A 24,751-nucleotide genomic window follows, 5' to 3' on the forward strand; every position below is an offset into this window, starting at 1 on the left:
AAAATATTTATATTTTATATAAGGATCTTATATATTTAAAATAAATATCATTTTATTTTTTTATTGGTGTCTGTCAAACCATAATACACTATTCAAAAATTCAATGTGTCTTGCGGTTTCAAAAGACACCTTCAAATTGAACGATAGCACAGACACTATTGAATTTTACCCATTTTATTTAGTTTTTACCCTTTTTATTTTTAAGAATTAATGACTGAAACAGCCGTTTTGCTATGACCTCAATCACTTTTATTTATTATTTTAAATATTATTTAATTTTATTATTTGAATAGGCCAACTTATATTTGAGAAGCTCAATTTGAGACCACTTAATACATTGAAATATCATAAATATTGAAATATTAAAAAAAAAAAAAAAAGGTATTGGGGCTTCCAGGCACTTCGTGCCCTCTAGCCCCGAAGATGTTTAGTATAAATGAAGTTTTTATTTTGGAGGGTTTCCAGGGGCTGCGCCCCTTCTAGCCCCGAAGATGTTTAGTATAAATGAAGTTCTTATATACGGGTCTTCCAGGAGCTTTTCACAAAATATATATGTTTTCATGTTTTGTCACTTTTCTGTCACTTTTCAGGTAAAAACATTTTTATTATTATATATAAATGAATTTTACAAAACCACCGTTACCCTTCTTTGGAAATAAGAGTAGATGTAAAGATATTCTATTGAGAGAACTTAAGAAACTACCGAATGGTCTAACATTTGTAGATTTGTTCGGTGGAAGTTTCTATATATCCCATTTGTGCCATACAATATTCCCAGACTCAAAGATTATATGCAATGACTTCGACAACTATATGAACCGTCTCAAACATATACCAGACACTAACAAAATATTGAAAGAGTTAAAAGAAAAGATACCTATAGGCAAGATGGAACGTATACCATTAGATAAGAAAAATATTGTGAGAGAGGTTTTGAAAAAAGCAGAATATATAGACTGGGATAGTATATCTGCTAGACTATTATATAGTGGTTCTATAAGAGTTCATGACATTGAAACACTTATGTCAAACGTTTTATATCTTAACTATACAAATGTTTTCAAAGAGGACATAGAAAAATATATTGAGGGTATAGAGTTTGTGAGATGTCATTGGACAGAGTTGTATGAAAAATATAAAGACAAGGAAAATGTTTTCTTTATAGTAGACCCGCCGTTCTATAACACATGGGATTTTCAATACCAAGTAGACTGGACTTTGAGAGACTCTTTAGAAACTTTAGACGTTTTACATAACCATCCATGCTTTTACTTTACATCCGATAAAAGTGGTTTGGAAACCGTTATGAGATGGTTAGAGGACATACATGACTATGAGTTTAGATATGACAAGATAGAATATGAGAGAGGTCCTATAAACCGGAGAAAGTGTCATAACAAAGAAATTTTATTGGTAAGTAAATGTGGTTTGAAATAGGACTACTTGTTTTAGGTTTTTTCCATTGTGTCATTTATTTATTTGACGTGGCAGAAAGGTACAGAGAATATGAAGATGAACCAATGCCTGCAAATGTCCAGTATATGTACTCGTAAGAGATATTTTTATCTAATATTAAATGGACGCACAGAACTTAGCAAATGCACAGCAACCTGGACAACCAAACCCAGAGAATATTCCAAATGAAGTTAGAATACAAACTGCAATGGCAAACTATGGTCAAGTGCCAACAGATGTACAAATGCAAACTGCCATGTCAAATGACGCTGCGTTAGGTTTGCCACCATGGTATGCAAATATGAGATGGAAAGAGTTTTATACAAACCCCGAAGTGGGATATAAACAACTTTATGCAGATGACGCGAACACAGGAGTTGACCCAGAATATGTTTTCTACCAGAGGAGAAACAGAATGTATGAGCTCCAGTTAAAGAATGCTATGGAACTCAACAGGAAACGTAAGAGACTAGGCGGACATTAGATTTTTACATATAGTAAAATGGGTTTCTTCAGTAGTATTGGAAACTTCTTCAGAAGAGTTGGAAGAGGTATATGGAATGGAATAAAAACCGTAGGAAGAGGAATTTGGAACGGAGTCAAAAATATTGGTAAAAGAGTAGGTCAGTTCGTTGGTATTATACCTAAAGACCCTGAACCAGAAGAACAAGCTCCTGTTATACAACAGCCTGAACCTGCACCACAGTCTAGTTGGCAACCAAATCCAACACCTCAACCGTATTAAAAAATTATATTTTTACCGTTCGATAGTAGTTGTATATGAAACTAAGTTCTAAGTAAAACGCATGGTATAATGGAATTATTCTTTTTCTTCCATCTGTAGTAAACCATACTTGAAAGTCTGAAATACTTCCACTTGGTGGTTCGTATAACTTTGTAGGTTTTTCGTAAAAGTCATTTGCCAAGCATAAAAAAGTTTTGGGCGCCAGAAAATGAAGCATGAACGATAATAGCATCTGGGTCGAAAACATTTTCATATGTTCCATTAGGGTTTTCGACTTCATAAAAGTCCGGGTGTACTGGATATTCTGCAGGCTGATTTAACATCCTCAAAAATCTATACCATGCCAAGTTGTTATATTTTGTAGAAATATAAACGTTTTCTCCAAGGTCTTCTATTCTATTGATTTTAACAGTTGCATTTTTCCTGTCATATATAATATCGAGATGGTACTCTCCTTCGTCAATGTTATACTGGTTTGCATATTCGAGATAGATATCGTTTATTTTTTCTTGAAAAGCTTGAAGAGTTGTTTCTAAGTTTACAAGCAAATTCACTTGTAAAAGTTTTCCCTGTTCAAATTTCTCATACATACGTTTTTCTTTGTTATAGTATCGAACTTCAAAACCGACTGTAAATGGGAAACCATGTATGGCTTCTGAAATGAACTTCATTCTACGAAAGCCAATAGCTTTTGTGACGGATGGGTCTCTTAACCATCTTAACGGGTAGTCAAAACGATAGCCTTCATGCATTACGGTCTCTGTCTCAAACTTTTGACCGACATTAGTAAAAAGTTCATCTAATGGTTTAGTTGTAGCAACTCTAGAATTTTCTTTTTCTATTGAAAGCATATTTTATCTAGAATAAAAATGTCAAATGAAACAGCGTCTATGAGAGAAATACAACACAACCGACAACTCATTATACAAGCTCTAAATAAGAACACAACAAACTTTTCAAACTATTCTAAGATATCTGAGTCATTGAAAGAAGGAAACTTAAAACTGACATTAAACCCAATGACAGATGAGTTTCTATTTCAAGACAAGAAGAACCATACTGTCTGTATAAATCCAACAAAAGGAACTTTAAACGAGAAACCTATAAAAGAACTTCTTTTGAAAGCAGATGTTGACAACAAAGCAGACAAAACATATGTAGACGATGCAATAGCAAAAGAAGAAGAAAGAGCTGACAAAGCTTATGCAACAAAAGAACATACTCATCCTGAACTAGCAGACAAAACATATGTTGACAATAAAATGTCAAGTGAAGTGACAAGAGCTGAAAACGAATATTCTAAAAAGACTCATATACATTCTATATCTGATATTACAAACTTACAAGAAACATTAGAGACAAAAGCAAATAAGACTCATACACATACCATTGCAAATATTACAAACTTACAAGAAACCTTAAACAGGAAAAGTGACGTTGGACATACACATACCATTGCAAATATTACAAACTTACAAGAAACCTTAAACAGTAAAAGTGACGTTGGACATACACATTCTATATCTGAAATAACAGACTTAAACGTTAGCCTTGAAAAGAAAGCAGACAAAACAGAGCTTCAAACATTAAAGACTGAAATACTTCAAACATTATATCCTGTTGGCTCATTATATGTTTCAATGAACTCTACCAGACCAGAAGTAGTACTTGGTTTTGGTACGTGGAAGCAGATTGTAGATAAATTCTTATACTGTGCTAGATATTCAAAGCAAACAGGAGGTTCGAAGAAAATTAAAGAAGCAAACCTTCCACCGCACACTCATACAGGAACGACAAACACAACAGGAAATCATTCACATTCAATAACAAAAAGAGGTTATATAAATCTTGCAGCGGGTTCGGATAGATGGGGAATGAATAGATATGATATCACAACTGACCCAGTAGATTCAAGCACAGGTATTTTCTGTGGAACCGCAGGAAATCATTCACACACTTTCACAACAAATCCAACAGGCTCGGGTAAAGATTACATGCCACCATTTGTGACTGTATTCGCATGGTATAGAAATGCTTAGTCGTCATTTTCAACTTCTTTAGCATATTCGTCAGGAGTTGTCTTATATTTGTTAGGAACTGTCTTTGAAAGTATACCACCTTGAACTTTGACAAGTTTGAAACGAGGTCTGACAATAGTAGTTTTATCTTCTGCTTGCAGTCTGTACATTTTGCCATGTTTGCCTAAAACTTCATAATATTCTCTTGTATACTTTCTTCTATTTTTACGAACACGAATGTGAGTACCTGTCGGGTTCCCATTGTTGTCATAGTCAATAGTATTTTCATATGGGTCGCGTTTAGGTATTTCTATTTTTACTTTGTCACCTTTCTGAAGTTTGAAGCCCGGCATTCTTTCTTGTTTGTCTCTTTTGACTAAATTATTAAATATATAGTCTTTCTCTAAGTCAGGGTTGTTTTTCATTTCTTCGGGGGAGTGGTTTCCCAAACCTTTTTGTTTACGGCTATTGTAAATATTTAAAACTTGTCTCATCTTTGCCATGGAGAAGTGTCTATATTTGTCATCATATGACATTTCATTTGCTTCACCACCTTGTGGTTGGTTTAAGTCTCTTAACATTTTTATACATCCGTCAATGACACCAAGAGCAGAATGGTTTTGGTCGACAATGAAATATTGGTTTACATTTTTTGAACGCAGATAGTTCTTTACATCATCTGATTTGAAAGAAACTTCACAGTCAGATGTCAGTTTTTGTTGGATGGTATTTGTCAACGAATATTGTCAAAGCAGTTTTCACATCTAAAATATTTTTGGACTGTAATGGTATGGCTTCACAGTATCTTGTGTTTTGACCGACAAATATTAACAGTATGGTGGTCCATCTGTTCTAACTCTCGGAATGTTTTCCAAGATATCCATAAACCAAGCATTTGGTGTTGAACTAAAGATTTTTACCATGAGTGCTTTCTTTGTCGCTTTAGAAACATAGGGGTCCTTGTTTGGATTCGTCATTTTTATCCTATAAGAAATGGGTTTATTTGGCGCGTTAGCAGGAGTTGCATCTAGATTTTTGCCCGCAGTGGAACAATAGCCAGAGGTGCATTTGGAATTGGAAGGAAGATTTTGAGTACATTAGGTATACTTAAAGAGAAAGCACAACCTATTATACAAACTTACAGAAAGGTTGGGATGTAGCACGAGATGCAAACAAATCTTATTCCAAATCCTGAAACAAGAGGAAAAGTTCAAGGATGGATGGACAATGTAGGAAGACAAGCAGGAAACTATTATAACAAAGCAAATGACTACTATAACCAAGCAGGACACTATATGGACCAAGGTGAAAGATTCTTTAACAGAGGATATAACCATGCACAACAGTGGGTAAACAATAACCAACCTCAACCGCCTCAAACTTGGGGAATGTAAAGTTTTTTACTGAGATGAAATGAACAATACAGCATTGAGACAAATGGGTTCAAGATGGATTTGTCGCTTCCAGCAGTTACACAACGTGTTTGTCAAGTTCTTCCTAACCTCAGGAAGTTTTAGACCGACTTAAAAAACCTCAACAACCAGTTGAAAACAAACCAAACTAAAATTTTTACTGAGATGAAATGACCGAAGAAGTTGAAACGGTAGATTTGACACCAAAACAAAAAGTTCAGAACCATTGTCAAAACCTGTCAAAGAACTTACAGATGAAGAGAAAAATTCAATAATAGAAAGTGCCAGGTCTGGAAATACAAACCCTAACTACAAAGTCACTTTTCATAAAAATGGAACGGCAAGTATCTCAAAAAAGAAACAGACTCTCACAAATAAAATATTGAAGTCTGAAGGAGCTTTCGAGACAACAGATGGAAAAGTTTACTTCACTGACCAACAGTTCATTATAGAACATCTCATTGACTTAGAGTCGAAATATTCTAAACTTTACAACAAACACAAAAAGTTGAAAGGAAAACAAAAACAAATGGCATATGATATTTATGAAGATGTTGACGACACAACTGTTCCTGCAGGTGAGGTAAAGTCAAAGGAACCGAAAAGTGACGAAAACCGATAGAAGAAGAAAAACCAAAAACTGAAGATAAACCAAAACCAAAGTTTAGTTTGGAAACTAACCAAGTCAACCTTCATTAGCTGGTATGGTTGGCGTCAAAGACTTATGGCAGCAGGCGGTTATGTAAAGTAAAGAGAAAAATATTTTTTTATTTTTATAAAAATGCCCCCATATAGAATGGACAGAAAGTCTGCTAGAATAAAAGCAGAGTTGCAAAGATATGGTTGGAGAGTTTCGAAGAATTTTAAATATAGGAAGGAAGACCCATAAAAGTCTATGACAAATTGTCTGGTCTTCGCTACGAAATGGATTTGGAAACAGCACGTGCAAATTATCCAAACAGACTAGAGAGGTTAGAAGAAGAACGTCTTATGGACATGCCTTTCGATGTTTAGTGAACCTCAAGTTGAAGGACACGACGGCTTTGCCAGATTCTACTGGAAACATGACGAACAATTGCATCCTTTGAGAAGGAAAAAAAGGAAAAGGTGAAGACACACATGCTCCCATGGAAAGAACAAGATATGCATATGAGAAGTACCGTGAAGTTAGAAGTCAAATTACTTCTGTCGAACCTTTACAGTAAACTTTGACGAAGGAAAGAACAAAGAAGGCTTCATGGGTGTACTTGCTGCCATACAAGACGGAAATAAGAAAGGACACAATCTCAGATTGACCATAACAGATTTGGATGGTCACATTTACTATGCACATGGCAATGTCACAACAGCTGCAATGCTTCTTGACGCTTTCAAGACTACAAAGAGAGAACAAATGGTTGACTCCGACTCAGACATTTTGAATGCAATTGAAGGAATTGCAAGTGTCAAGTTCGAATGGTACCAACCTAACCTCAAGCAGTCAGACAACATGCTGGATACTTCCCGTTCAGAAATAAGTCTGACATTGACTTGACAAGGTATGGAATTTACAATTCAATTGAAACAATTGTCAACGAACCTTGTATTCTTACATGTCTCAGGAACTCTGGTCTTGTACAGATGAGAAAATGAAGTATCTTGAGTCATGTGTGAAGACAAGGTACATTCTCAGAGGTCAATTGGCAAAAGTTGCACCGTTGGCAATGTCAATATCCGAGTCAACATTCCGACTGAGAAAGGTTCTTCACATGACGACTATGTTGTTGACAAAGACTTACCATGGTTGAAGATTGTACTTGTCCACAACCACTTCATGTTGAACGAAAGTCTTACAAACCCATTGTTCGGAAAAGGCAAGTGCAACATTGTCAGAGCTGTAAACATTCTTTTCGAGAAAGGTTTGTTGGAACCAATTCCCAGATGACAAGCTGACAGAAACTTTTGTACCAAAAGACGAAACAAACTTTTCATTGTTAGCAAGACCAAAAGTTGTCCAGACAAAGTTTCTGTACAAAAGAAGTACACAATTCCACAAGGAGTTGGATTGTTCGGATACCAACCTGAACCAGAAGAACTTCCAATGAGGTTGCAAGAACTTCAAGATGCTATAAACAAACTTCCATTGAGACATCCAATTGACGTCAAATTGTATTGGAGAGCATCTGAGTTAGGTCAGAAGGTTTTATATGAAACAGGTTGCTTCGACGATGTTTATGAGATAACAGGAGAAGTTTCTCAGAAGATAAGAGACTCACTGAATTTCCACAAACTGGACCAATTGGTTGCGACAAGTTCGACTCAAACGAAAAGATATACTATGTCGACCTTAACGCTGCATACATGAGGTTTGTCCAATATATTCCGACTGGAATTCCAAACGAAGATGGTGAGTTCCCGGGAAGGAACTATACAGTTGGAAAGTCATACAACAACTGTATGATATTAGGAAAGCTTCAAACCCCAAACTTGCAATGACACTCAAATTGCTTATGAATTCGACATGGGATATTCATTAAGAAACCTCAGAGATGAAGAGTAAACATTATGAGAAGGTCGACAACTTTGTTGAAAGTTTTCTCCTTTGTTTTGAAGTACGAATTCACTCAAGGTCAAAGTGGCTTAGTAAACCACATTAAAACCTATTGTCGAACATTGCTTACCCTCAGTCGCAAAGGCAGTCCTTGACAACTACAACAAATTCTTCTCCGAAGTCCAAATCCAAGTTGTGGTTTACTATGAGAACATTGACGCACTCATGACGAACGAAGAAGGCTATAACAAACTCATTGAATGGGAATGGTCGGTGAGAAGATGGGCTGTTTTAAGCTAGATAAGGTATTTTCAGAAGTTCATGTCCTCTCCAAGCGTAAGTACTGGGCATACTTGAAGACGGCACAGAAATAAAACATTGCATGAAGTAAAAAATTGCATGAAGTAAAAACGTTTTTTAAACCATATATTTTACATATATTAAATGCTTCAGGTTGAAAACAAAGAACAAAAGTAGCAGATACAAAACCGTTAACTATATCTATACAAATGCTGGTAGGACTATTTCAGATGAAGAAATTTCATCCCGAGCATACAGGTTTGACTATCCAGTTCGTTGGCTTCAAAGTCCTTCAGATGCAAAGGCAATAGGATTTAGAAGAGTTTTGTTTTCAAATAGAACTAACGCGTTTATGTTCGCAGTATATTTTCATGGGCAGTATAAAGGTTCTGATGGTCTTATAGACAAATTTGACGAAATGAGGATCTTTACAGTTCGTTCAGACGAAAGTCTTGAGAAAACTCTAAATGACTTTCAAACTCAAATGAACAAATACTATTGGGAATTTCAAGAAAAATACGACTCTTTACTAAATGGAACATACTATCTGAAACTAGAATATGACAAGATGAACTCCACCGTTTCATTTCAAAAGATTGAAATTAACCCTCCAAGAGATACAGAGTTTTTATTTTGGAAAGTAGACAAACGTTCTTGGGCACAATTTCTTCGGTTACTAAACCAGAACGAACCATTACCACCAGATGGTCCATTTAAATTTATACTTCCACCAGCAGATTTGACAGTTTATAGAAACGTGTTTGACCCTCAAAATGTTATGTGTCATGCAAGTTTCAGTTCAAGCAACAATAGTTTTCTATGTATCGGTAAGGACTTTTATGACTTTGCTTCTAAATTCTACGAACCACCTAGTAACAGTTTCTCTGACTTTCAAGTTTGGTTCACAACAAATGGTGTGCAACATATTGTTCCATTGTACTATGACTTTTATCTCGAATTGTCTTTCATATATAACTACGGAAAAGTGCTGAAAAAGTATTGAAAAATATATTTTAGGGTAGATGGTTTTTAGGTGTCACCAGGTCACCAGGTCACCAGGTAATTTTAACTTCTCTGAAAAAATGAGACAACATGACATTTTGACAACAGTCGGGAAAATGTCAAGACTTCTTCATCGTAATGAGTGTAAATGAACCAAAAATATATTTTAGGGTAGATGGTTTTTAGGTGTCACCAGGTCACCAGGTCACCAGGTCACCAGGTAATTTTAACTTCTCTGAAAAAATGAGACAACATGACATTTAGACAACAACACAGGAAATAAACTTCATCGTATATGTTTTGTGCTGAAATAAAAAAAAGTTAGTTTTTTTTAAAAAAATATTTTTTATTTTTATTGTAAGAACATGTTAGCAACAACTTCACCAAACTCGTTAGTCATGAACCCAACTTCAATGTTAGTAGAAATGAAAAGCTTCATTCCTTCTTCATATACTTTCGAAACAGAAATCCAGAAGATAAAGCAAGAACTTCTCCAAGGAGATTTAGATTGCACTGCGAAAGATGAAACAAATGAACAGTATCTTTATGAAATGCAGGACCTGGTGGAACATCTACCTAAACTTCCTGAAATACAACAACAAAAGCTCACTATTCCTGAATTCGATGAAATAGAAGTGAAACCAACTGACTCAGTTGAAACCAAGAAGTTCATACGTAAGGTTAACTATGAGTTTCTTGGATTTCATTGCAACCACAAAGTCATTGACATATATAAATCTGAAGAATTTAAGACCTACGACAACTTTGTTTCGTTAGTTGCAAAATGTGTATGGCAGATAAGAGATAAAGATAGAAGAGGTAAAGTATGGAACGGACAAATAAAACCAGCAGCCTTTGAGTTAAAGAAAACCATTTACGCCTTAGTTGTACTTGCAGGACAAATTTCAATGTACAATGCTAAAATGAACCCACAATGTTCTAAATGTAAAGCAGCAATGAGGAAATATAACTATTCTGTCAAAGAGATAGAACGTATGCGAAACGACTATGCTGACTTAAAGAAAGAAGCAGAGAAACCAGCAGAAGATAAAATGGACATGTTGACATTTCTGAACAAAAACTATCCAACTGCTGACGATTTCCTTCTATCTGACGTCAAGAAGAAATATAAAGAAACATTCGGCATTGTTAAAACATTCGATGTACTAAAAGAAGAAATAGAAGCTACAAAACTGTTTAGAATTTCACGAATTCACAATGTTTACCATGTAAAACGCTTGTGAAACTTTATGGTAGAAATATATTTTTGTCTGATTTACGCTCATTGACGATGAAGTTTTGACAAAACATATACGAAGAAGTCTATTTCCTGTGTTGTTGTCAAAATGTCATGTTGTCACCATTTTCAAAAAGATGTTAGTTGACCGAGTGACCTGGTGACCTGGTGACCTGGTGACACCTAAAATATATTTTTGTCTGATTTACGCTCATTGACGATGAAGTTTTGACAAAACATATACGAAGAAGTCTATTTCCTGTGTTGTTGTCAAAATGTCATGTTGTCACCATTTTCAAAAAGATGTTAGTTGACCGAGTGACCTGGTGACCTGGTGACACCTAAAATATATTTTTGCTGAAAAAATGACCAAATTTCATTATATAACTGTTATTTTTTTACGAAGAGAACTTTTGCACTTCGTAAAAAAAATCCCTGAAATCGTGGAAAAATGACCAAATTTCATTATATAACTGTTATATTTTTACGAAGAGAACTTTTGCACTTCGTAAAAAAAATCCCTGAAATCGTGGAAAAATGACCAAATTTCATTATATAACTGTTATATTTTTACGAAGAGAACTTTTGCACTTTGTAAAAAAAATCCCTGAAATCGTGGAAAAATGACCAAATTTCATTATATAACTGTTATATTTTTACGAAAAGAACTTTTGCACTTCGTCAAAAAAATCCCTGAAATCGTAAAAAAATGACCAAATTTCATTATATAACTGTATTTTTTTTACGAAGAGAACTTTGACACTTCGTCAAAAAAATCCCTGAAATCATATCTTTTATACAAGATAGAAAATCTTACTCGCCTAAAACTCATGAAAATCGTGAAATTTCTCTAGACCGACTTTTTTCGGTCTTGCATAAAACACATGAAAATCGTAAAAAAATGACCAAATTTCATTATATAACTGTTATTTTTTTACGAAGAGAACTTTTGCACTTCGTAAAAAAATCCCTGAAATCGTAAAAAAATGACCAAATTTCATTATATAACTGTTATATTTTTACGAAGAGAACTTTGACACTTCGTAAAAAAAATCCCTGAAATCGTGAAAAAATGACCAAATTTCATTATATAACTGTTATATTTTTACGAAGAGAACTTTTGCACTTCGTCAAAAAAATCCCTGAAATCGTAAAAAAATGACCAAATTTCATTATATAACTGTATTTTTTTTACGAAGAGAACTTTGACACTTCGTCAAAAAAATCCCTGAAATCGTGGAAAAATGACCAAATTTCATTATATAACTGTTATATTTTTACGAAGAGAACTTTTGCACTTCGTAAAAAAAATCCCTGAAATCGTGGAAAAATGACCAAATTTCATTATATAACTGTTATTTTTGACGAAGAGAACTTTGACACTTCGTCAAAAAAATCCCTGAAATCATATCTTTTATACAAGATAGAAAAAATAAAGTTAGTTTTTTGTAAAATATTTTTTTTATTTTGTATGTAAAGACAGAAAATGACAAACACTGAGTTTGAAACAGTTAGAAAGATAGACAATGACACCAAAATGGTTAGAATAGGTGATTTAAACGTAAGATACTCAAAGAAATACAACAAATATTCTTTGTCAGACATTATATCTCCATCTGGAAAGAAAACATCCCATTGGGTTGGAATTGCTTCAACTCAGAAAATTTTGACAAGAAATCCTGAGCTTATGATATCAGTAAGATTCTATGGAACTGCAGCATATCTTATAGACAAAAGTCTTATACCAATAGTTTTGTTATGGTTAGACCCAGTTGTTGGATATAACTTCATAACATATGGTTCATTCGATACGGAACGTTGCAGTGAAGGCTTACTTTACATCGTTCAGAAACCGAAGGACTTCAATACAAAGAGATATAAGATAGGAAGAACATATAATATAACTCAAAGATATGACAGTATAGTCAATAGAGTCAAGGTTGTGTTTGTTAACGATATGAGAGCTGCTGAAACAGAACTACTTGAAAAGTTTGAGAAAATGTATGGTGCTCCCATGAAAGGTAAAGAAACGTTTGAAGTAGATGAGATAGATAAAGCTATAAAATTATTTGACGAAGTTGCTGAAAAATACATGTAAAGCGTTTATTTTTGGTCTTTTGTGAAAGTCAGGAAATAACGCTAATTTTTTATAAAATATTTTTTTTATTTTGTATGTAAAGACAGATATGACAACAACAGAGAACACAACAACTGCTATCGTTCATGAAGCCATAAGTGAAGAATACGAGTACATACAATATAACAAACAGTTACGTCTCATTCGTTCGGTCAAAGACGATATGTACCAAATGCAAAGTATTTTGACAGCATGTTTTGCTCCAGATACTAAGAAACCACAAGACTGGTTTAGGAACCAAAGCACTATTGAACTATTAAATGAAGCTGAAAATTCGACTACGGATTTTCTCGTAGTCGCAAAAACTCGAGTAGGTAAAAAACCGCAGTCGCCAAAACTCTATGAAAATCGTGAAAAATTGCCAAACGGTTTGAGAGGATATTATGTACATAGACTTCTTGTAAATGCTGTTGCAATGTGGGCTTCACCTCGTTACGCTTGTTATATTTTCATGATGTTAGATGAAATTCATAGACAAGAACGTGAAGAGCTAGAGAACAAGCTTGAATCCAAAGACAAAAGCATACAGAAAAGAATACCACGTTCGGTACCAAAAGGAAAGGAAAAGAACTATAAGTATATGATTTATACTGAAGAGATGGAAAATGAAGAAGACAGAGATATGGTTATGTTGCATTTAGTCAGAAGAAACAACAAAAGCTTTTACGACCTTGCTAAGATTTACAAATCTGACAGAAATTGGTTCTATCGCGAAAACTTACCGATTTCAATGACACCAAATGAAGATGTGAAACAAATAGTTCAAGATACGTTACCTCAAACACACTATGATATTAAAGGTTGTACAATACTTACCTTCAAAGAAGATTTGCCATTGTTAAAGGAAAAAATAACAGAGTATTTTGACAACTTCAAACAAGTAGAGTAAATGAACCATTTATTTTTCAAGCTTGACTTTTTACAATTTGAACTTTGTTTGCGTAGATATGAATTCTGAAAGAAGTATGAGGGTCTTGTATGACTTTGTACTTCTCCCATAGTTCATGTCTGTCAAACTTACCTGCCATGGACTCTTTCATAAGTTCCATGAAATCGTCTTCGGACAATCCGGGGAAAAGTACAATGTCAGTAAGTATTCTCTTTACATCCTTACTTAAACTCTTTGCTGTCTGTACACAAATGACAACTGAAATGTTAAAGTGTCTGAGCTTCTTAAGAATTCGACACATGTCTTGTTCTCTATTCTTTAACAAAGGATGAGAAGCAAAGTCATCTAAGATAAGAAGACATCTATGAGGGTAAGTCTTCCAATCGTAAGATTGCAATTTCTTCGAAATGTATTCTATCTCTTTCTGTTTGTTTCTGAAGTGTTTCTTCTCTAATATTCTCTGCATTTCCTCATTTGGGTCTTTAAACTTCGAATTGACATACTCATTTATAGCATTGTACTTCAAAACTCTTCTTTGGTACTTCTTTATCCAATCTAACAACTCAGAGTCTTTTATACATACTAACTTAGACTTCTTTATAATATCTTTGAACGAATTGACGGTTTGGTCAAATTGACCAGAAGTACTACAAATAACAACTAACTCATAGAATGGGTTCTTCTCATCTAGTTCTTGTTGTTGTGCAGCCATTTTAAGATAAGTGAAAGTCTTACCCGACCCAGGTGGTGCAATTAGACCTGTTATACCATTCTGAGCAAATAAGAACTTGTCATGTATGGGTTTTATCTGAGCATTTTCTAATTTCACCTTGTTCTTATTTAAAACATTCTCAAATTTCTTGTCAATGTCAGCAAACTTTTTTTCTAACATATTTTTAGAAAAATTAAAATTTTTATCTTTTAGAAAATGTCTAGCGATTTCGCTATCTATATTCGAGACAAGCTTTTCGACAGCAAAACATCTGTCGACCATAAAATCTTACATAGTGTAAACAAGAAAGGTGAATTTGTTCTAAAGTTCTGTTTCTGGGAATATGACAAGAACCATAAAACATTAAGCAGAGCAGTCTTAAAATTTGTCAATGACAGACTTGTTGACAGAGATGACGCCGATTGGAAAGATGAAGTCCAACAAAAGTTCTTAGAATGCAAAGAAGACACATGCGCTGTTCTTGAAGATGAAATAGAAAACAGAATAGAAGAGCTATTAAAGGACAAAGAACTTTTACATAAATATGGTTCTGAGAAATTTGACGTCTCACCACCAGAGAAGAAGAAGAAAGAAAAGAAAGAGAAAAAAGTAGAAGAGAAGAAAGAACCTGAACCAGAGCCAGAGAAGAAGAAATTTGACATGTAAAAATAAAATTTTATTTTTAGAACATTTCTGGGTCAATGTCAATGTTCTCTTCCTCTTTAGGAGCAAACACTGGCTTAGACTCTAAAATCTTTTTACCCAATTTACCTTGAACTTCTACAACTTTAGACTCATAATATTCATAGTCGTCTGCTTTCTTTGGTTCATAAGGTATAACAAGTTTGTATGCTTTGCCTTCTTTAAGGTTTGAAAACCTTCTGTCAAAACTTTCTTTGACTGCTAACAAACCTTCTATGTCTAAGTCTTCAAATTTCGCACCGCATTTTTAGTCACAATAGCAAACTTAACTGGTTCGATGTTCCAAACTTTGCTGAATGAAGACTTTTCAAAATGGTAGAAGTAAACATTCAAATATGTGAATGGGTCTAGTTCTTCTTTGACTTCTGTCATGTACTTGTTTACTGAGATGAATTTCGTCATCTTTTCTATCGGATAAAAAAATATTTTTTTTTAAAATTTACTCAGAAAAATTTTCTTTGTATATACACCATTCTGTACGTCTAAAAGACTTTTGACATTTGCCAAGAATGTTCGTTTAGACGCTGTCATATAACCATACTCTTGACAATATTGTTTATACGAATCGTACAATGACCTTTCATCTAAACACTCAAAGTCAGTTTCATCTATGAACAGTTCATATACACTCTTGTTTGCTTCTAACAATGTTTGTCTCTCTTCGGTATGTGGAATTTGTCTTGGATTGAACTTAGAAATATCTAATGTCATGAAATATGAGAACAAGTGGTTGTAAAAGTCAGATGTCAAAGTTTCTGCTAAGTCGTCAAAATATTCTGTATCTTGCATATGAGAATCTGACGTTCTGACAACTACATATCTTCTGTCAGAACTTTCTAACTTCATCGGAACAGCATTGTTTGAAACCATAACGAAGTTTGCAACATTTTCACAAACTCTTTGGTCTTTATATTTTCTTTCAACAACTCCAACTTTGTCTGTTATAAGACTCTTCAAAGCATCTGAGTTCAAAACTTTTGTTGTATCTATACTTTGAAGTTCGTTACATACTATAAGTTTCATATTCTCTATTGAAGAGTTAAATTTACCGCAGATGTTTTCTAAGTTTGTCATATTCGGGTTCGAATAGCCCTCTAACAGTTTGCACAAAATATCTGTAAAGAATGTGTTCTTACCTGTTCCTTGTTTTCCAATTATAATGAGAGCAGTTTCATTTTTAGCACTTGGATGTTGTAAGATGTTTGCAAACCAACATAAGATATACTCATAGACTCTTTCGTTTCCATTGCATATAATTTCTTTGACATGGTCTAACCAAGCTTCTATAATATTTTCTTTCCATTCTACTTGTTCATATTTATATCCAGTGAAGATAGAATAGAAGTTTGGAGATGGTGTATAAAACTTTATACCACGAACTGAAAAATCTTCTAACTTTGACAATAAGATATCCCAAGCATCTAACATCTTCATGCCAACTTGTACGACTTTTATTTTCTTAAGTTTCTGTCTACATTCTTGTTCTGAAACTATTGTTGCTCTTGGTTTGTTAAAGACTACATCCCATTCTTTCATAACATAACATTCTGGGGCAGAGTCGACATAAATGACTAAACGTTTCAAATTCTCGACTGCTTTGTTATAGTCTCGAAATGGACACATATTTCTGAATGTTTGGAAGTCATAAAAATCTGAAACATCTATTCTGTACATTTTTATAAAAAAAAAAAAATATTTTTTTTATTCTTGAGCTATTTGTTGCATTTGTTGTTCTTGAGCTATTTGTTGTTGAAGTTGTTCTTGTAATACAATACTTTCACCAGTTGCATCTTCCAATTCGAAACTTTCTGCCGTCATTGACAAATACATAGGACATAAAAGTTTTACAGGAACAAAGTTTGCGTCAACTAAGGTTAAGTTTATGTTTGCTAAAGTGTTTGAGTTTACTAAAGCTGAAAACTCTGCATTCGAATGAACAATAGGCAAACCAGCAGAGAAAGTGTTGTTTATACGCATAAGTATCTTTTGGTCATAGTAGTTTCTGTCGACATTCGAATAGCACTTTGAACCTAAGTTTGAAACAATATATAAAATAGGTGTGCTTAAAGTCAATGGAACAGACATTCCTTGTATGACACCTTTTCCTGTTATAGGAAACTGTTGGTAGTAAAAACCAGATATAAGTTTTGTATTATAGCTCATATTGTTTATAGTAAACTCAGTCGGACATCCAAACATAATGAAACCTGCTCTAGTTGCAGCACATGTTACACCCGTACTTAAAGTATTAAATAAGTCAACAAAACCTGTTGGTGGTATATCTGAGTAAGTATCTTCAAAGGAGTATTTTTTACCATTCACAACAATAAAATCTTCTGGTGTCAAAAGAGCAAAACAGGCTTTAGTCGTCATTGTGTTTAAAGTTAGTTTACAATATCGTCCTTGAGGACTTTGTAAGTTTGTTGTTATAGAATTATATGACTCAGGGTTTTTAGTCGTAATAGTATAAACCACTATGTCTTCTGCCATTTTATATATTTAAAAGTTTTTCTGAAAGTGGAGAAGAACTTCATCTAAACTTTCACATGGCGTTTCTTGAAATTCTCTGTCTAAGAAGTTCAAATATTTTGTAAAGACATAGAACTTTCCTTTGTCTACACAACAACAAAACAGGGTCTTTCATATCGTTCAAAAGTGTGTAAAGTCCTTTACATGAAATAAAGTCTATATTATTTTTCTTCAAACATCTTTCAAGAAGTTTTGACATTTTTACTTAGCAAATAAACTTTAATGAAATGTTGTGGTCGTCAAATATTTTTATAACGTCTGGGAAACTATATTTTAAGTTCAACGTTTCACCTCCTTTCATAACGTATATCTTGTCAATGACATTATATGAAACACCACAGCAACTAACGTCGGGTTCTATTTCTTTGATGTTTATATCGTCTGCCTCTGTCAAAAGTTTCAATAGTTCTTTCAAAACTTCATGAGGTGCAATGACATATGAGTTCACTTTTACAGGGTTGTGTTCGACCAAGTTTAACATTATACCTAAAGCTTGACAAATCTTCTCCTGAGTTTGAAGTTTGTCTTTCAGTTGTTGGTAGTCGTTTCGAATATCTGCAACAGAACTTAAGTCTCTGCTAACTTCAGGGTATGTTGGTTGTTCTTTTACAGGAACTATTGTTATACCATCTTGGTCTTCGTATGGTTTCCCCACTTCAACATCTCTGTCTTTGACATTGACAACAACACTTTGACTGTTTGTTTGAGTTGGTGAATTTAACTTCACATCTGCCACCGCCATTAAACCTTTTGAAACACTTACGCTTCTATTTTTCGGAAATGACATTTTACTTAGAATAAAAAGATGGACGTATTTGAGTATCTCTTCGAATTGAAGCAAAACAAAGTTTACACACACAAACAATACAAATACATTGACAGAATAGTTCTTTATACAAACAATGGAAAATGTTATAGAATAGCAGTCTTTGCTGAACCAAAATATTTTCATAAAGCAAAGAAAGTTGGTATAACTGAAATGGTGAAAGTTCTTGAAGCAGACAAAAATATAACTTCAAAACTTACAGATATTTCTAAAGGAAAGTTTATAATACAATATTATGTCAAAACTGGCGTACTGTCAATATTTGACGGAGAGAAGTCAGTTCAAGAACAACTTACTGACCTGCTGCCAAAATCTGCTTGATGGAAGCTGTCGTTATGCCAATCTGAGGAGCCCCAGCAGGTTTCATCGAACGAATCTTCAAAAGAGCATCTTCCGTGAAAAGTGCTATTGGTTTTGTAAACTTCTTTGCTCTCAATTCATCTGGACCGTCTCTGTCACCAGTATATTGTATTTGAACTGTACCAACAGTTGAAATACCACCCATAAAGTCTTCTGAGTCAGCAAATGGAATGCCAAGCCAAAAGTTTGAACGGTCTCCATTTGTATATTGAGTTTTTTGACCTCCTGTATGAGTCCATACTTTCACATATGGCATAATAGAACTTTGCATTTCAGGGTTAATGGTTGTTGTGAAGTTGTTGTTAAAGTTCATAGCATCTAATGTCAAGTTGTATGACCTCATATCCTCAACTGTAGAATATTCTTCTCTTGGATAATATTTGCCATCTATGTTTATATGATATTTAATACCAGGGTTGTAGAAACAAGAATAGTCATTTATAGTTCGTCTGAACAGTACAAACATAGTATCTGCATGTTTCATTGCAGTTGTTAAAGCAATATCTGTTCTTGCACCTGGGTCAGCACTTTGGTTTCCAACTTCACCTGCAAAGTCTTTGACAGATATTTGGTGTATAGGGAACATAAGTGGAACTGCAATATATTTGGCAGCTAAAGCATTTGAAATATCTGGGTCCAACATATAGACTGCAAGTCTGCTTTCTATTCTCTTGCATTCAAATTTTTCGCATGTGAACTTAACTGGGTCCCAAGCAGTTCCAGCAGCATTGAAATAATAGTTTACTTCAGTGTTGAAGTTTGAGAAACCAAAGTCTAAGTCAACTTTGTCTTTGCAAAAGTCGGCGAATGACGTTTTATTTGTTCCCTCTACGTCTGTAATAGTGAATGGGTCTTGTGTTGGTGCAATGACTAAGTTATTTTTGCTTGGAGTAAGTTCGATAGAAATTTTTCCTGCCCAGTTTGGCAAGTATCTTAAAAACCTGAAGATGAGGAAAGATGACAAAGGAACTCTAAGTTTCAGTTTTACTTTGGTTACTGCTGCTGCAGTTTGTCCAGAAAGGTTAACATAAACTCCTGGAACGTTAGGGTCAAGTCTTCTTATTTTCTCAATAGTTGCATATTGGTCTGTTTGTTCTCTAGCTTGTGGTTGTACTGAGTTTCTCAAAGCGAACCATTCATAGTTTGCCCATGTTACTGTTTGAACTAAGTCAGAGTTAGAATATATCTTATATCCCATGAAAACTTCTGGAGCATATTGGTATCCGACATAGAAAATTCCATTGCAACCTTTCTTGTCAGACAACTTGGCAGAAGGTTTTATTTCAATGTCTTGTTCCACGTATAAGAATGAGTTGTCAATAGAAATTATATGAAACCTGTCGCAAGCAATATCTACTGTTGTTGAAGAACCTTCTCCAAACTCACCTACATTTCCATAAGAAACAGCAGTTGTATATTCGTAAGTTCCAGGAACTATTTCTGACCTTCTAATGGCATTGTCGCATTCGTTATACCATTCGGAAACATTTCCATTCATGGCATCCAAAACTGTTGGCGTTATATTCTGAGCGGCGTACATTTCATATGGGTAAAAATATAGAATAGTTGATTTATGTGTCATAATAGAACCCACTCGGACCAAGCTTTACTTTCTTCCTGACTGAGTTTTTAACTCTTCTTTTTCCTTCATTGCCACTACTTTCACTAGATGAAGTTACTTCTTCACTACTTTCACTTTGTTCTACTCTTCTCTTCTTCTTTGGTGTCGCTTTTTGGTAACTTGCCCTCTTGCTTCAAAGTTGTTGCATCTTTGCCTCATGTTCACCTATATGTTGTAAATTTCCCATGTCCTTTTTGCCTTTGGGCTCTGGTCGCCCATCTCAGGTAACCTATATCCTAGAAGATTTTGTCATAGTTTGTTATTTGAGTCTTCGCGTATTGTTTGCATGACTCTTTCCTGAGTTTCCGGTTCAAGCTCTTCAAACAGAGCTTGTCCATATGGAATATGCTCGTTTCCAAATATATGTTTTTTGTAGCCATTCTGGTTTTCTTCCATGTTACCAATAATATCTTTTGTGAATGGGAAAGCTTTTACCCAATGTTTCAGTCTTGCGTCATTTATTTCTGTAGTTGGTTTTATTTTGTCAAGGAACATGTTTTTCAATACTAACATTTCTTTGGTACTGTCCATTTGAGTTTTCTTAAATATTCATCCCTTCTCGGTTCATTGTCTGCAAAGTAAGTTTTTATGACATTTTGTAAACTTTCGTTTGCAAGGTCATGTACAATAGGTTCTCTTCCTTCTCTCTCCCTAACTTTCTTTCTAAACTCTTCACCAAATATACCATCTCTATGGTTCTGTGTAGTTCTTTGAGATAAATGTTCTAGAACGTCAGGTGTATATTTCCATCAGCCATGTTCATTTCATACTGGTTCAAAATATCTGCATCTTTCATATCTTTCAATGGCATTAAAGCCGCGCTGAAAATACCAGCTATATCTGGTTCACCATCACTTCCATTGCGTCTACAACTTCTTGGAATTGTGGTTGTAAGTTTATGAACCACCTATCCGGATTAGCTTTATGACCCCATCTCATTGTAGTTCCATAGTCTGCAGAAACAAAGTAGGTTTGTTTCCATATTGGTTAGGTTCTGAATGAACTTTAAACAATGTTTCATTTCTATATGTTTTGGGGGAAATTTAACCTTTTATTTTCACCGAGTTCAGCCAAAGATTGAACGGTTATTGGTCGTAAGTAAAAAGGATTGTTGTATTTGCGTACACTTTCTTTCAGTTCTTCCATTCTATGCTGAATATTTTCATCTGATGTTGGAGTCTTTTGTATGTCGGCGAACATTTTTCGATATTCTTCTACTATGTCAGCCGAATTTTTCTTAGACTCTTGGAAAGATTCCATATTCTCCGCATACACTGTTGAGGGTCAAGATTTTTCGGCTGTTCCAAATCTTCATCTAGTTCTGTGAAGTTAGTTTCCAAAGGAGGGACTTGTTCGTTTCCTTCAGGCTCTTCTAGCTGTTGTTGCTGAACTATTTCTTCCATGTCTGGTTGTATCTGAACTTCTTCCTGTGGAGTTTTTGTACCTCATCTGCTGGCATTTCATATATTCCGAGACCGTTTTTAAAAAGTTCCCTATCTAAGTCATCCGGACTCATAAACCTTTCTTCTTTCGTTCCGTCTCTATTTTTTACGCCTTTCATGAAGAGAGTTGAATTATCATTTAGCTCTGACACCAAATATCTCGGAGTAAATTCAGTCATGTCATTTGGATGATATGCTATTAAATCATATCCCTTAGCGAGCTTGTATTTTCCAGGTTTGAAATTATATCCCATTTGGTGCTGAACCATAAAGCTAAATAGGTTCGGGTCAGTATTTCCTTCCTTGAACTTTCTAATAGCTTCTTTATATCTGTCACTAAAGTCAAGAGTATCTGGGTAACCATAGTCTTCCTTAAGCATTTTTAAGAATTCTTGGTTTCCTTGTCTCTACTTCTTTTATGTCCTTGCTCTGTTTGTGGTTGTTGTTGTGCAGGGTTGAACTGTTGGTTGTTGTGCAGTGTTTTTAACTTGTTGTTGCTGTGCAGTGTTTTGAACTGTTGGTTGCTGTGCAGTGTTTTGAACTGTTGGTTGTGGTGCAGTGTTTTGAACTGTTGGTTGTGGTGCAGTGTTTTGAACTGTTGGTTTTGGTGCATGCCTATGTCTGTGTCCATGTGACGATGTAAATGTTTTAGGTAGTCCTGGTGCAGGTGCTTCTCTTGGAGGGTTTTGGTGGTATATAAGTTCCACCAGCTGGCACATATGTTCCATCTGCAGCATAATGTCCTACCTGACTTTTCGTTTTTAAGAAAGCATTTACTAGGTCTGTTTTGGTCTGTTGTAACTCTTTTTCTTGACTTTCCACAACAGTTGCTCTAACGGCGTCATAGGCACTTTGAACTGCCTGTCTCGTTGCTGCACTTGTTATTTTCGTCATATTTTGTGCTACTTCTCTTAACTCTTTGTCGAAACCTTCAGACTTCAGTTTCTTTCCAGATGAGAAGTCGTTCACTAGTTTCACCTTACTATGAAGAGAGCTTCGAAGGCGTTCTTAAAGTCAGCATTCATTAAAGCTTCATTTGAACTGTCTTCATCCGCTTGTATTTTTGTCCTTATTGACCCTATAAGTTGGGCTGCTTTAGCGTTGGCTTGGGCATCTAACCAGTCATTATTAGCTTTTATTATTCTGCGCTTTTCATTGCCTTTTGCATGGCTGCGTCGTTATTTTTACTTTCTTGTGCTAAGTTTTCATACTGTACGGTTTGGTTTTGCAACTGTAAAAGTTTTTCTGCCTTTACATTTGCTTCAACTCTTTTTTTATACTCATCGCTATCCATATATGTCTTCAGGGCTTTTTGTTTATTTCTTCATCTTTCAGTACTTTATATGAGTAGTATGGTTTTTCAAATTTATAACATCTTGTTCCATTTTTGCTACTTCTGCTGCTTTTTCTGACACTTTTTTCGCATATTCCTCTGTACTTAGTTCTTTCAGTTGTTCTTCTTTCTTCTTTTTCTCTACGTTTAACTCATTGAGTTTCTTTGTGTGTCTGTCATATTCTAGTTTCTTTTCGTTTTCACTTATTTGTTTCTGTATGTCTATGTTTGACTTTTTGACATCTGTTATTTGATTTTTGAGTGAACTCAAATTCATTTGACTTTGAGGGTTATAAGCTGTTCCGTCTGCAGCTCCACCATAGCCTGCCATTTTCGCTAAAAGTGCCGCTCTTAAACCTCCACTCTGTGCACCAATAACTCGGTTTAAAAGCATAGGGTTGCTTGACATTTGTTGCAACATAGTGGGGTCATTCATAATTTGTTGTTGCAACTGTTGTTGTGGTGTCAGTTTTACTATTGGATGTTTCAATGCTCCCTTCCTCTTACGTATATTCTTACGTAGCTTACGTGGCATTTTAAGTGAAGTTAAAAAGCGGTTTTTGACAGATGTTTATATGACACTTTTTGTTCAGCACAAAAAACTACTCGGTCAAAGTGTTGTCAGTTTTGTAAAATAACCGTCCTATCTCATTCTATAAGGAGAAAAGGCTTCTCAAAGTATACTTCCTTGGAACGCCTGTAACTTTTCCTGTAGCGACGATAGACCCTTACTTGTCCGGACAAAGTTATACTAAACATCTTCAGGGCTAGAGGGCACGAAGTGCCTGGAGGCCCCACTACCTTTTTTTTTTTAAATTTCAAGTTAAATTTTAATTTTGATAAATAATTTAAATTTCAAAATATCAAGTTCAGTTCGACTATGTATGTAGTAATTCCTCAATAAAGTGCCAAAACCCTATTAAAATATATGAACATTTTCAACATTTTAATGTTTTTATTTAAAAATTTGATGGAATATGAGCTTCAAACAATTATTATGTAAATAAAAATAATTAAATATATGTATTTATTCGTATTACAACCGTAGTAAGTCGATTCTTCTTTTCTTCTACTGAGATTTGAATTTGATTTCGAATTGTAAAGAGATTCAAAGGGAAAATACTAGCGGATAAAAACTACCTCCATGAAAGGGTCATAATGGACTCAAGTTGTATTTTTTGATATTTTTTGCTTTTCGAGCCTAAAATAGGTAGCCAAGATAATGCCTAAAAATAAGGTTCTAAATTCTGAAGTTGACATGATCCTCTCGTGTTCACCCTTAATGCTAGAAGTTAGTGATGAAATGCAATTTTGGAACATATTTCAAAGTCAAAATTGAAGAAATATGAAAAAGGATAAAGAAAAACAATTCAATACTATTATATTTGATCTTTAATCATCAAAATAGTTTTAAGGTCATATTATTATTGTAGGATTTTTATTTATTTAATATTTGGATTTTTTAGAAGATTTTAGAGATGTCAGTCTCAATTTATAAAAA

At 34.4% G+C, this 24,751-nt stretch overlaps 13 protein-coding genes and 4 pseudogenes across 17 annotated transcripts, besides 1 other annotated feature; 8 read left to right on the top strand and 9 right to left on the bottom strand.

Moving 5' to 3' along the window:
* Positions 1–1,576: 1,576 nt before the first annotated feature.
* On the top strand, positions 1,577–1,939 carry TVAGG3_0568610 (uncharacterized protein; the record flags this gene model as incomplete). Its single annotated transcript, XM_051238705.1, has 1 exon — positions 1,577–1,939. One exon carries the CDS (start codon positions 1,577–1,579, stop codon positions 1,937–1,939), a length of 363 nt encoding a protein of 120 aa, XP_051096529.1.
* Positions 1,940–1,957: 18 nt separating this feature from the next.
* Positions 1,958–2,200, top strand: TVAGG3_0568620 (serine threonine-protein phosphatase family; the record flags this gene model as incomplete). Its single annotated transcript, XM_051238706.1, has 1 exon — positions 1,958–2,200. The coding sequence occupies one exon, from the start codon at positions 1,958–1,960 to the stop codon at positions 2,198–2,200; it is 243 nt and encodes an 80-aa protein (XP_051096530.1).
* A 4-nt stretch (positions 2,201–2,204) lies between these two features.
* TVAGG3_0568630 lies at positions 2,205–3,051 on the bottom strand (annotated as a pseudogene). The gene has a single exon. A coding segment is annotated over exon 1 (847 nt).
* Positions 3,052–3,753: 702 nt separating this feature from the next.
* Positions 3,754–21,470: a mobile genetic element.
* TVAGG3_0568650 lies at positions 6,427–8,551 on the top strand (annotated as a pseudogene). The gene has a single exon. A coding segment is annotated over exon 1 (2,125 nt).
* On the top strand, positions 8,605–9,463 carry TVAGG3_0568660 (annotated as a pseudogene). The gene has a single exon. A coding segment is annotated over exon 1 (859 nt).
* Positions 9,828–10,398, top strand: TVAGG3_0568670 (organellar and viral DNA polymerase type B; the record flags this gene model as incomplete). The annotated part of the gene is made up of 1 exon (XM_051238707.1): positions 9,828–10,398. A coding segment is annotated over one exon (571 nt), but the record flags the coding sequence as incomplete, so codon positions are not given.
* TVAGG3_0568680 (organellar and viral DNA polymerase type B) lies at positions 12,186–12,797 on the top strand (the record flags this gene model as incomplete). The annotated part of the gene is made up of 1 exon (XM_001309656.1): positions 12,186–12,797. The coding sequence occupies one exon, from the start codon at positions 12,186–12,188 to the stop codon at positions 12,795–12,797; it is 612 nt and encodes a 203-aa protein (XP_001309657.1).
* Positions 13,291–13,725, top strand: TVAGG3_0568690 (uncharacterized protein; the record flags this gene model as incomplete). Its single annotated transcript, XM_051238708.1, has 1 exon — positions 13,291–13,725. The coding sequence occupies one exon, from the start codon at positions 13,291–13,293 to the stop codon at positions 13,723–13,725; it is 435 nt and encodes a 144-aa protein (XP_051096532.1).
* TVAGG3_0568700 (protein of unknown function, DUF4106 family) lies at positions 13,742–14,437 on the bottom strand (the record flags this gene model as incomplete). The annotated part of the gene is made up of 1 exon (XM_001298725.2): positions 13,742–14,437. One exon carries the CDS (start codon positions 14,435–14,437, stop codon positions 13,742–13,744), a length of 696 nt encoding a protein of 231 aa, XP_001298726.2.
* TVAGG3_0568710 (uncharacterized protein) lies at positions 14,654–14,968 on the top strand (the record flags this gene model as incomplete). The annotated part of the gene is made up of 1 exon (XM_051238709.1): positions 14,654–14,968. A coding segment is annotated over one exon (315 nt), but the record flags the coding sequence as incomplete, so codon positions are not given.
* On the bottom strand, positions 15,579–16,813 carry TVAGG3_0568720 (uncharacterized protein; the record flags this gene model as incomplete). The annotated part of the gene is made up of 1 exon (XM_051238710.1): positions 15,579–16,813. A coding segment is annotated over one exon (1,235 nt), but the record flags the coding sequence as incomplete, so codon positions are not given.
* TVAGG3_0568730 (uncharacterized protein) lies at positions 16,841–17,629 on the bottom strand (the record flags this gene model as incomplete). Its single annotated transcript, XM_051238711.1, has 1 exon — positions 16,841–17,629. The coding sequence occupies one exon, from the start codon at positions 17,627–17,629 to the stop codon at positions 16,841–16,843; it is 789 nt and encodes a 262-aa protein (XP_051096535.1).
* On the bottom strand, positions 18,004–18,455 carry TVAGG3_0568740 (protein of unknown function, DUF4106 family; the record flags this gene model as incomplete). Its single annotated transcript, XM_051238712.1, has 1 exon — positions 18,004–18,455. A coding segment is annotated over one exon (452 nt), but the record flags the coding sequence as incomplete, so codon positions are not given.
* Positions 18,787–19,197, bottom strand: TVAGG3_0568750 (protein of unknown function, DUF4106 family; the record flags this gene model as incomplete). The annotated part of the gene is made up of 1 exon (XM_051238713.1): positions 18,787–19,197. The coding sequence occupies one exon, from the start codon at positions 19,195–19,197 to the stop codon at positions 18,787–18,789; it is 411 nt and encodes a 136-aa protein (XP_051096537.1).
* TVAGG3_0568760 (uncharacterized protein) lies at positions 19,600–20,394 on the bottom strand (the record flags this gene model as incomplete). Its single annotated transcript, XM_051238714.1, has 1 exon — positions 19,600–20,394. A coding segment is annotated over one exon (795 nt), but the record flags the coding sequence as incomplete, so codon positions are not given.
* A 294-nt stretch (positions 21,471–21,764) lies between the features above and the next one.
* On the bottom strand, positions 21,765–22,297 carry TVAGG3_0568770 (annotated as a pseudogene). Its single transcript has one exon. A coding segment is annotated over exon 1 (533 nt).
* Positions 22,298–23,290: 993 nt separating this feature from the next.
* Positions 23,291–23,785, bottom strand: TVAGG3_0568780 (protein of unknown function, DUF4106 family; the record flags this gene model as incomplete). Its single annotated transcript, XM_051238715.1, has 1 exon — positions 23,291–23,785. A coding segment is annotated over one exon (495 nt), but the record flags the coding sequence as incomplete, so codon positions are not given.
* Between the last annotated feature and the right edge of the window lie 966 nt (positions 23,786–24,751).

Source organism: Trichomonas vaginalis, chromosome II (assembly GCF_026262505.1).
Source record: "Trichomonas vaginalis G3 chromosome II, whole genome shotgun sequence".
Taxonomy (NCBI): domain Eukaryota; phylum Parabasalia; order Trichomonadida; family Trichomonadidae; genus Trichomonas; species Trichomonas vaginalis.